Consider the following 12,161-nt stretch of genomic DNA (forward strand, 5'->3'; position numbering starts at 1 on the left):
TCATTTGTTTCCTCCTCAGCACCTCTATCTTGTGGTGTCCCCCAAGGATCTATTCTTGCGCCCATCCTGTTTGCCCTCTATATGCTCCCTTTAGGTACCATATTCAGAAAATATGGGATTTCTTTTCACTGCTATGCAGATGACACCCAAATTTACATTCCCCTAAAAAGTCAAGACTCCTTAAAAACTCTCCTAGACTGTCTTGATGATGTCAAAGCCTGGATGGCCTTAAACTTTTTGAATCTGAACACACCAACGCCCGATAATGCGTATGTGTAATTGATTTTCACACATTTAGCAAGGCATGTAACAACAAAACTGAAGTCCTTCTATTAGGACCCAATGGAAATTGCACCCAAGATATGGACACAGACGCCCTGAGACCCTATGTAAAGTCATTTGTAAAGAGCCTGGGTGTGATCTTGGACGGAGATCTTACATTTGACAAACAGGTCAAATCAGTAACCAAAATTAAGAAATCAAGCCTTTCCTGACTTTTTTACACTTTGAAAAAGTAATCCATGCCTTTTTAACAACTAGACTGGATTACTGTAACTCCCTATATGTTGGTCTCAGCCAGGCCTCACTTTCCCGCCTACAACTAATTCACAATGCACCAGCTCGCCTTTTAACTGGTACACGTAAACGAGAACACATCTCTCCCATCCTAGCTTCCCTTCACTGGCTCCCTGTTCACCATAGGATTAATTGTACAATTTTGCTAACAACTTTCAAATGTTTGAATGGCATAGCCCCCAACTATCTCTTTGGACTACTACATAAATACTCCCCTGCTAGAAGTCTTAGATCTTCTGAGCTATTTTTGCTGACCGTTCCCAAAAATAAATTTAAATGTAGAGGAGACCGTGCCTTTGCTGCTATTGCCCCTAAACTCTGGAACAATCTCCCCCACCACATTAGACTAGCCCCTTCTCCAAACACTTTCAAATCCCATCTCAAAGCCCATCTCTACTCCTTAAACTGAAGACCCCCACCACCCACCCACCACTTTACCCTAGATTTTAGATGTTTGACTTCTATACTCTTGTTATCTATCTTTATTGCTTTGTTTTTATGGGACATACTTTGCTCTACTATTAACATTTATATTATTTTCACTGTATCTTTATTACTTTACCATTATTTTGTTTTACTATTTTATTTCATTATTATTATTACAGTGAATGAAAATGCACTGTACTGTTCTTCCTAGGCTTCTTATTCGGCTTCTTCTTCTTCTAACTTATTTAATGCAGCTTCAACCGTTTGACCGTCTGTTTCCTCTGTCCACAACTGTTTCAAAATAAAAGTCCTCACAATACACTATTAAATCAGTTAACCATTGAAAATACTCAACTATTTAACTGTTCAACCATTCCAACTATCAATTATCATCAAGTATGCCTCCAGTCAACTACATGAAACCTCCACCTACCTAGTAACCAACTTAGCAACCATTCAAATTAACTCATTGGCTGCCAGCGATTTTCAGTGCAGAGCGCTCCATACTGCCAGACGTTTTACAGCATTTTGACTGTTTTTCCAAGATCCACCGAACGGTGAGCTTTATGACTATGTAAACACCGAAGGTACCAAATGAAAGAGTAGACTCTCTTCTTTCACCAGGAAAAAACGGTTTGTTTCTATCGTTTTTCGTTCTTTAGTAATCGTCAGTAGAACATGGGTTAGTTTTGCTAAAAACACCTGTTTTTGACCAAAACATGGAGAAAACGATCTTTTTGTGAAAATCTACTTTTTAACGTTAGCGATTCAGGAGTATGTCTACCACGATTGCACTGTTATGTCGTCAGTCTCGTCAAGGTTGCTAGGAACTCTGATGGTCGCTAAAGACTCTGAACAGGGCAGTAGACTTAGCAAGCTAGCACTAGCAAAGTTGTTGTTAGTCTATATAGCAATATCCAATGTAAATGGATCATACCGTTCACGTGTTTTCCATCCTTGATGTAAGAAGTAAGCATATTTGGTAACACTTTACATTACAGATCGGTAATAAGTGGGTAATGTTATGGTAATATGTCTGCAATTTAATGGTAATAATATTTTTAAACCACACATTACAAATAATTAATGTGTAATTTCTAGTCAATTATCTTTCAATCTTTCAACAACAATGCAAATAACTTGGATTTAAGGGTAAAATAAAATGGTAATAACTGCTGTAAATATGCACTTACCGAAGCAATAAATATATAGGATTTACTTATTGTGACATATTATGTGACCTGTTATCTGTTGTTATGATTAAATAAATGAGGTAATTTCACAATAACTATATGGTATCAGGGCTGTAAAATACTGTTTTACTTTTTGAAAGTTTTTTTGGACGGTGGGGAGTTGTTGAAATCCTTTCAAAAAGACAAAACAGTATTTTACAGCCCTGATACCATATAGTTATTGTGAAAGTACCTCATTTATTTCATCATAATAACAGATAACAGGTCACATTTTACCATCAAACTAACTACTACAAAAACTTTGACCACTGTGTAATTGTGCCATAACACTTAGAAGTTACTATGTAATTTAGTCCTCCATAGCACCATCATGTTGGTATAATTACAGAAATATTATGTCACAATAAGTAAATCCTAAATATTTATTGCTTCGGTAAGTGCATATTTACTAGGGGTGTAAATATTAATCGATTTGCATCGATGCATCGATTCTACAGCCGACGATTCAATGCATCGATACGTCCGCAAGATAATTGATTTATGTATTTATTTTAGTATTTTTCCGTCTGTTTATTTTCAGCATATGCTCCTATGCGTAGCCTACTACCTGCTCCTAATCTGCGGGTAGCGCTATCCTCATTATTGTCTTCTACTTTATAGCCTAGTAGGGGTTTAAAATTGGCACCCTCTGCCACTTGCCAAATGTGAGTGAAAATCTGCATTGGCGAGTAGAATTAAAAGGTCATTCGCAATTGGCGGGTTGTTGACATACATGCTTCACTGTAAACGTTCAGCACCGCAACAAAGCGTTTATAGGCTGCGAATTTTGTCATCATCGCATAAATTGGTGGACTACGTTTGGCATTTAATGACCCTCACTGTTAGGCCTACCATAGCTTCACTGATGCACACGTTTTTTCCCATGTGGAAAACAGCTGATGAATTCGTCAGATCAAGTCATAGATATATATCTATGAGATCAAGTGAGCACGCTAACAGTGACGTTAGTCATTCATTATTATACGCAATGACATTTGGCCAATGTATTCTAGAGACCTTTTAGTTACTGTGTCGTTTTACAAGTTAGGCTACGTGTTCTGAACATTTCTGTGTTCTGAGTAGCAGGTGTTATTTAATAACAGTAGGACGAAGTGGAATTGGAGAAACAAGTGTCCAAACGAATCAATTTAAAGTTTTGGGGAAACGTTTATCCCGTTAGTTGAACATGCTTCAGATTATGATTTGTGTTCGTTTCCCATACTGTCTTTGCTGAGCATGTACCTCAGATTCAAAAAGTCCTCCAGTTGTGGACTGATTTATTTTGAACAGTGACAACTATCATAGCCTGTACCGCTACGACACGGCCAGGGAATCTTTCCAACTTCAGAACGTTTTCGCAAGTTCACGTCCTTAAAGTGACAGACACCTATTTAATCTCACATCGCCAATACAGTGAAGGCTGCCTATGACTTAAATTACCTAAAGTTAAACGTTTAGCTAATTAATCTTCTAATATTGATTACACACAAAATGCATATGCAATAGCAGATATATTGGGCCTACAATTTGTATTAGGTTATCTCACAGTCAGCAGGTAGCCTACTGTAGGCTATGTCACAGCGTGTGGAGGAAAAAACTGCACTAAAAGGCTGGTAGAAAGATCATTTGGCCCTGTTTATACTGTAACATACACATCATGTGAATAGAATAGGCTACTGTTTCTGTATTCTCAATAAAAGGCAAATTATTTCTATTTTTCTAGATTTTTTAAACTTAATAGATATCATGTAAAAATCTAATCGAATCGAATCGAATCGTATCGGTGGGAATTCTAAATAATCGAAAAGAATCGAATCGCTGACCTAGGAAATCGATATCGAATCGAATCGGCATGAAGGCTCCGATTTACACCCCTAATATTTACAACAGTTATTACCATTTTATTTTACCCAAGTTATTTGCATTGTTGTTGTATGGTAATTGCACAGTAATTGTCTAGAAATTACACATTAATTATTTGTAATATGTGGTTTAAAAATATTATTACCATGAAATTGCATATATATTACCATAACATTACCCACTTATTACTGATCTGTAATGTAAAGTGTTACCGCATATTTATTCCCTGCATCGCGTGCAGACTAGATCCACTGTGGTCGATCTTCAGTGTCTTTGCTTGTTGCATGCTGCATGCTGTCTCTGCATGTGCACTATAGGCAGATACTAATCATCCAAATGGCACTGCTGTCATCTAGCGGTTGGGATCGCTAGTACAGTCTGTTTACAAGCCTGAAACTCTGCCAGATCGTTCCCAGGCCCACCCAGGAGCCCTCCCAATTGGAAAAGGCAATTGACGTCTATAGACGTCAATGGCAGTCAACGTATGTGTCTAAATTGACGTTTAAAGACGTCAATGGCAGTGAGTTAAGCATTTATGACAGTTTCCATAGCAACCAACATGATTATACTACCGTAACTTCTTTATTCCTGATAGTGGCCACCATTGATACCCTAGCAACAAATGTTTCAAAATAAAAGTCCTCACTAACGAGTTAGCATGGTTAGCATTGTTAGCATTTTTAACATAACTGCTAGAAATCATTAGCTAAGTTAGCTAGTCAACCTGGTTAGCATTGTTAGCATAGTTAGCATTGTTAGCATAGTTAACATTTTTAGGATAACTGCTAGAAATCATCAACTAAGTCAGCTTATCAACCTGGTTCGCATTGTTAGCATAGTTAACATTTTTAGCATAAATGTTAGAAATCAATAATTAAGTTAGCTGATCATCCTGGTTAGCATTGTTAGCATTTTTACCATAACTGCTAGAAATCATTAGCTAAGTTAACCAATCGACCTGGTTATAATTTTTAGCATAGTTAACATTTTAACATACCTGTTAGAAATCATTAGTAAAGTTAGAACTGGAATGTTTAAGCTTTAAACAGTCTACCTTCAGACTATCAGCTTTCTTTAAACTATGCAACCCACCATGTTTACCTTAGCTACACCTTAGTAACCATATCTACATTATCTATCTATACATTTTTGCATTTTCATGCACTGGTAATTCCTTGGAATTGCATTTCAAGTTATTATTACATTGCATGTCAATGCAATGTACTGTTATCCCTGTTCTTCTTATTATCGGGATTATTCTTCTTCCGACCAAAATCAACAATTTATAACACTAAAACCACTGAACCGTTTGACATCATTCAAACCCTCCTACAAAGGTCTTGTAACGGAGATTTCTCCAATGTATTTTTCACATTTGTGAACTTCATACTTTTAGAGATATTTACGATAAAAGATTTCAAAACTCTCATAGAGTTAACGTTGAGACACTTTGGCGGCAGAGATTAACTGTTACGTCAGTGCTCATTAAGCAGTAGCTTAACAGCTGTGAAAACATTCTACCATGCCACAGCTGCGGTATCGTCTTGTCTCCTGCCGTAGCGTAGACCTTAGGATTTGCTTATCATGACAGTAACCGGTTAGCTCTAGGTAACGTTATCAATAGCTAAAGACAATACAACTGAACGTTAACGTAAGCACTGTATTTAGCTAACGACAATCAACATGCCAGTTGCACCATTTAAGCCGCCTTCTCACCATCGTTTCTAGTACAAACTACATTGCTGTCATTTTCACGTTTGTTTGTTTGTTAGCAAGCTAACTCTCGTTTTAGCACTGACAGCCACAGCCGTGCAATCATTTAAATCATTCACAAATTAAAAACCTTTGTTAACAGCTTAGGCTATTGTGCATTCCTAAAAGGATAATCATACAATTGGAAACACTTCGAAGAACATAGATACTAGCTTATCCTGCAATATGTTTGTGTAGCCTACATAACATATCCTACCATAAGCTTAACGTTATATTTGCTAGATAGCCTACTTGTTGCTGCATCATCGTTGATTGGCGTTGTTTGAGATTGTATTTCGTATTCCAATGGGGTCTAAGCCGATGTATAGCCTTTTTACCAGCATTTATGTAAGCTATCCTACCAGTAGTTTCACTGTAGGTGAACTCGTTTGAAGTTGGCAACTTCATTTCAGTCTTTTATTCTAATAAATGAAGAGTTATTTTCCAAAATAGCCTAGGCTAACTATCCACAATTTTAATGCATTTTCATAATCACTTTTTAAATGTGGGTTTCCAAGTAATTTCAACGGAACTGTGATTGGGTTGTTATTTATCTATTCTGTGTCATAGGCTGTTGTCGTATTTTTAACTAATAAAATGTTTTTACACAGCAACCTTTTTGCATTTACATGCAATGGTAATTCCTTCCATGGAATTACATTTTCTAGTTATTCATTTCTACCTTTAAAGTTATTTTATAATTTGTTTTACTTTATTTTATATTACTTTACTATTATTTCTATTTTATTTTATTTTATTTTACAGCACATTGGCCAACTGATGTTGTTTTTTAATGTGCTTTACAAATAAATTGACATTGACATGGGACATTTAATTACAAATGTAAATGGAAAGAATTATTCAGTGCTACAGTGACTTCGTCTGGAATCGTGGCCTATCATCCGATGAAATGAAAATCATACTCTTAGACAAAAAAGCTTCACACATGGGCTCACTCAGAGATTGTCCTGCACAAGGGAATTGGAAGGGTAAAGTCTAAGGTCTGGACAACAGGTCCTAACACTTATATTCTCACAATCATATATCCCCTCATAGTTGAGTCTAGAAAAGTATAGAAGTTCAGTGTGAAATGCATGAAAGCATTGATGCCATATGTAAAAGGAATTTATTGAAACCTCTTAAGACCCATGTGACTTCTATTTTAATCCTCAATTATCTCACATTAGCCAGTTCAGTCCACAAATTTTATAGTGCATTTATACAGGTTTGATTGCAATTCTGACCTGAATTTAGATCAATTTACAATATGAAAGGATTGTGAGATATTAACTTGTTTGCTGAGGGATACAAAATGTTTGTGCAAACGTCTCCACCTCATCACTAACCTTGGGGAGTTTGACAGGTGGCTCATGGTACTCCTCCTCTTCCTCACTGTCCGAGTCACCACTCTGCACAGAGCTGTGTGAAGCCAGGGCCAGGGAGGCCTCCCTCTGCTGCCAGTCCAGCACGCAGTGCCGTACATTGCAGTAAACATTGAAAGCTGAAGGGTTACTGTAGAGCTTTATATCAGATACAGCGAAGGCCCCATCGAAGCCATCTGTCTGTAGATTAAGCAAAATGAAAAGTAAAAGGTAACTTAGACTTACAGAGAGATACAATTAAGGTAAACGGTGAGTGTATAAGGAGTATCAAGGAGTTGATTATTGAGAGTTGATAGTTGTTGTGTTCAATATCTGATGTCAATTTATCATTGCTGAATTCTTAAAGATGACATAGAATGGATTCACAGAATATTTTACCTTGCTCTCTACCGTTAACATAGAAGGCATAGAAGGCTGTCAAAAAACATGCTCAGATCCTTTTTTATAGCCCATTCACTGCCCTGCAACTAGACTAGGGAATAAGATGGGCAATTTTAGCCAAAACCTAATCCCCCCTGATCAGGTTAGATCAGGATCAGATTGGGGTTTTCTTTTTCAGAATATAGCATCACTTACATGTCCCTCACTGACTGAAGCCGACATAATTATTTGGCGAGTTAATTAGCCTAAAAGTTACAGGTTAATGCTACCTAGCATACCTAAAGGATACTAGTTTCTTCACGCCGAGGATCCATTGATGCATCCTCCAAAATTCTAACAAATTCTCAGAACGAAGGACTCAGTACTTGCTAGAATTTGAAAGCATCCTTGACTTTGGAACAGTGCTTGACGAGATTTGATGACGTAACGTCCTTGAAAAAGTGGCTTGGAAGGACCTATTCTTGACTTGGAGAAACACCTGTAGAGTCGCCAGAGAAGTGCAGGACTACATCAGCATTTTGGACCAAAATACCATGGCACGTTTCAACCTTTAGAAGGCGCGGAGAGCTATATCTCCAATACAAAATAATACAAAATCTTACTTACGGGAAACACGATTCTTGTCAATATTAACCCTGGTAATAGTGTGGTTCACCACTTATGAGTAATTTCAATCAATCAACAGCTCAAAAAACATACCTTAGGGTGCAGTTACACTTTAAATTTTGGGGCATAGAAAAGATCACTGCTCCACCTAAGGGTGGGGACATCATTTAAAAATTGCTATGCAGAGAGGCATATTGGATGTATACATTAGACTCTTTTGAGCCATCTGGTCTCAATGAAGAATTCAACCTCTCTTGCTTCCTTTAAAAGAAAGCAAGAGAGGTTGATTTTTAGATCCATACTGGTTTTCACTATTGACATGATTGGTCAACATAGCCTAGCACAAGATGAAATGTTTGCCCGAAATGTGCTGTTTTTTATTTTTCCTCTTCATTGCATATACCATGTAAAATAGTGTGATGTTTGTAAACATGCTTCACTTGGGTGTGATAATTGAATATGTGTAGCTATGGAAACTAACAGGTTACTTAAGGGCACAGCCCCCTCACAGCTGATGATAATGATTCCAGTTCAACAAATTTGGCACTTTGTGCCCATGTTTCCAACAGACTCTGACGAAGAAGTAATTAACATCGAAATGTTGGTCTTTTTGCTGTGCACTTTTGCATTAAAAAAAAAAAAAATGTGTCTAAAAAACTTCCGAGCTGCTCCGCCAGTATCTTCCCTCATTTTTATATATTGTAATGAGTTTGGGTGTTTGAGGACTTCATAGCTCAAAACTCTTTCAGCTCATCATAAGTCTCCATTCATTTACGGGCGAGTGTTGCCCCTACCAATATGGCATTTCATGGATCCAAAAACGACTTAGCGTGATTCCTGAACCTTCCCCTTTTGTTAGACACTAGCGGCACCTCCAGACAGTATAAGTCTGTTAAAACTAGTCATTTCCCCCCTCCTCCAATATCTTGACAGAGTAGGCTGAATTTTACTATGACTCTAATTGTATGCCCCAGTGCCAATACATATCAGGAAGTCCCAGGGGGGGTGGGTTAGGGTGGGAAGTGGGATGGGACATTTGTGTTGTTGCTTGTTTTTGTGTATTTTGTTTGTTTTTCCTTTGCATTCAAACTTGCATATGTTTTGAAAAATGTATGAATGCAGATTATTCCTCAATAAAAAAGATTTGAAATAAAACTAGTCATTTCCCAAGGGTGCGTGGCGCTGGAGTTCTATCAGTTTCAGGTATTTTTTGCGACTCTAGAGTCAAGATATACGTATATTTTTGTTGGGGAGGCAAAGGACAACAACAGACAAAAATGATCTCCAAAGTGCTTTATCTACTGATAAGGTTATTACATTGCATGTGCAATGTACTGTTATCACTGCTCTTCTTATTACATTGCATGTTAAATGCAATGTACTGTTATCACTGTTCTTCTTATTATTATCGGGATAATTCTTCTTCTTCCGACCAATAATAACACTAAAACCACTGAACCGTTTGACGTCATTCAAACACTCCTACAAAGGTCTTGTAACAGAGATTTGACGATTGTATTTTTGACATTTGTGAACTTCATACTTTTTGAGATATTTACAATAAAAGAGTTTAAAATTCCCATAGAGTTTATATTGAAACCCTTTGGCGGCAAAGATTAATTGTTACGTCAGTGCTAAGCTAATCAAGTAATCAATAATCAAGGATCTTTGATGATCCAAAGCCATGCCACCACTGCGCTAAACCAGGCTAAACCTGAATGTTATGTCTACTCATTAAGCTGTAACAGCTATGAAAACATTCTACCATGCCACAGCTGCTGTAAACCAGGACATTATCGTCTTGTCTCCTGTTAGGCAACTTCTTTGTCTATATCGTTAGAGTAACCGGTTTGCTCTCGGTAACGTTATCAACAGCTAAAGACAATCTAACCCAACGTCAACGTAAATTTAACACTGTATTTAGCTAACGACAACCAAACTTGATCCAGGCTAGGTTTAACGTCGGGTAGGCTGCAAGGCCAACAGGGCTTACACAAGGGCTTTTAGCCATCTCGACAGAGCAGCCTACACGACACCGATCTTCACCCAGCGTTTTAAGTGAAGTCCAACCTGATAGACATTTAGGCTCAAGCCTTCTTCTCACAGTCTTTTCTAGCACAAACTGCATTGCTATCATGTTCACGTTTGTTTGTTAGCAAGCTAGTCGTTTCAGCTATAGGGACATGCCAGCCAGGCAATCATTTAAAGCTTTCGGTATCATTCACAAATTAAAAACCTTTGTTAACAGCTTATTGTACATTCCTATTAGGACAATCACACACCTGGAGACACTTCGAAGAACATACTAGCTCATCCTGTAATATAGCCTACATAAAATATCCTACTGTAAGCTAACGTTACATTTGCTAGATATCCTACCTGTTTCTGCATCATCGTTGATTGGCGTTGTTTGAGATTGCATTCCGTATTCCAATGGTGTCTAAGTCTATAGCCTATGGCCTACTTTTAACCTGCATTAGTGTAGATATGAAGGCTATAAGCTATCCTACCAGTCGTTTCACTGTAGGCTACTAAAGTGTCAGCTCTTACAACGCGTTTGAAGTTGGCAACTTCATTTCAGTCTTTTAAATTCTAATAAATGAAGAGTTATTTTCCATAATAGCCTATATCCACAATTTTGATGCATTTTCATAAATCACTTTTTAAATGTGACTTCCCAAGTAATTTCAGTGGAATTGTAATTACATTGCATGTCAATGCAATATACTGTTATCACTGTTCTTCTTCTTTTTATTATTGTCTTCCGACCAAAATCAACGATCAAAGGCTCTAGAACCACTGAACCGTTTGACGTCATTCAAGCACTCCCACAAAGGTCTTGAAACGGAGATTTGTTCTATTATTTTTCACATTTGTGAACTTTATACTTTTTGAGATATTTACGATAAAAAAGTTTAAAATTCCCATAGAGTTTACATTGAGACCCTTTGGCGGCAAAGATTAATTGTTATGTCAGTGCTCAGCTGTCAGTAATCATTATCAAGGATCTCTGATCCAAAGCCATGCCACCACAGCGCTGAACCAGGCTAAACGTGAATGTTACACGTCTCATTCAGCTGTAACAGCTGTGAAAACAGTCTACCATGCCACGGCTGACCAGGACGTTATCGTCTTGTCTCCTGTTAGACTACTCCTTACTTGATTTGTTTATATCGTTACAGTAGCCTGCTAACCGGTTTGCTCTCGGTAACGTTATCAACAGCTAAAGACAATCTAACCTAACGTCAACGTAAACACTGTATTTAGCTAACGACAACCAAACTTGCTCCAGGCTAACGTTTAACGTCGGGGTAGGCTGCAAGGCGAACACGGCTTACACAAGGGCTTTTAGCCATCTATGTGTAGCCTACATAAAATATCCTACTCTAAGCTAACGTTGCTAGATCCTACCTGTTGCTGCATCATCGTGGCGTTGTTTGTTTGTTAGCAAGCTATAGTCGTTTCAGCTATAGGGACCTTAGCTATAGCCAGGCAATCATTTAAAGCTTTCGGTATCATTCACAAATTAAAAACCTTTGTTAACAGCTTATTGTACATTCCTATTAGGACAATCACACACCTGGAGACACTTCGAAGAACTAGCTCATCCTGTAATATATCCTAAATATCCTACTGTAAGCTAACGTTACATTTGCTAGATATCCTACCTGTTGCTGCATCATCGTTGATTGGCGTTGTTTGAGATTGTATTCCGTATTGCCTGGCCCTATGGTCTACTTTTAACCTGCATTAGTGTATATGAAGGCTGTAAGCTATCCTACCAGTCGTTTCACTGTAGGCTACTAAAGTGTCAGCTCTTGCAACTCGTTTGAAGTTGGCAACTTCATGTCAGTCTTTTAAATTCTAGTAAATGAAGAGTTATTTTCCATAATAGCCTATATCCACAATTTTGATGCATTTTCATAAATCACTTTTTAAATGT

At 37.6% G+C, this 12,161-nt stretch overlaps 1 protein-coding gene across 17 annotated transcripts in view; it reads right to left on the reverse strand.

The window, feature by feature from the left end:
• Positions 1-12,161, reverse strand: part of mycbp2 (MYC binding protein 2) — a 306,540-nt gene that overhangs the window by 275,324 nt on the left and 19,055 nt on the right. For all 17 annotated transcript variants that reach the window (XM_062533688.1, XM_062533704.1, XM_062533694.1 and 14 more), the window contains one exon: positions 7,196-7,411. In XM_062533688.1, coding sequence (XP_062389672.1) covers positions 7,196-7,411 — 216 coding nt within the window. The remainder of the gene's footprint in view (positions 1-7,195; positions 7,412-12,161) is intronic.

This window comes from Sardina pilchardus, chromosome 4 (genome assembly GCF_963854185.1).
Source record: "Sardina pilchardus chromosome 4, fSarPil1.1, whole genome shotgun sequence".
NCBI lineage: Eukaryota > Metazoa > Chordata > Actinopteri > Clupeiformes > Clupeidae > Sardina > Sardina pilchardus.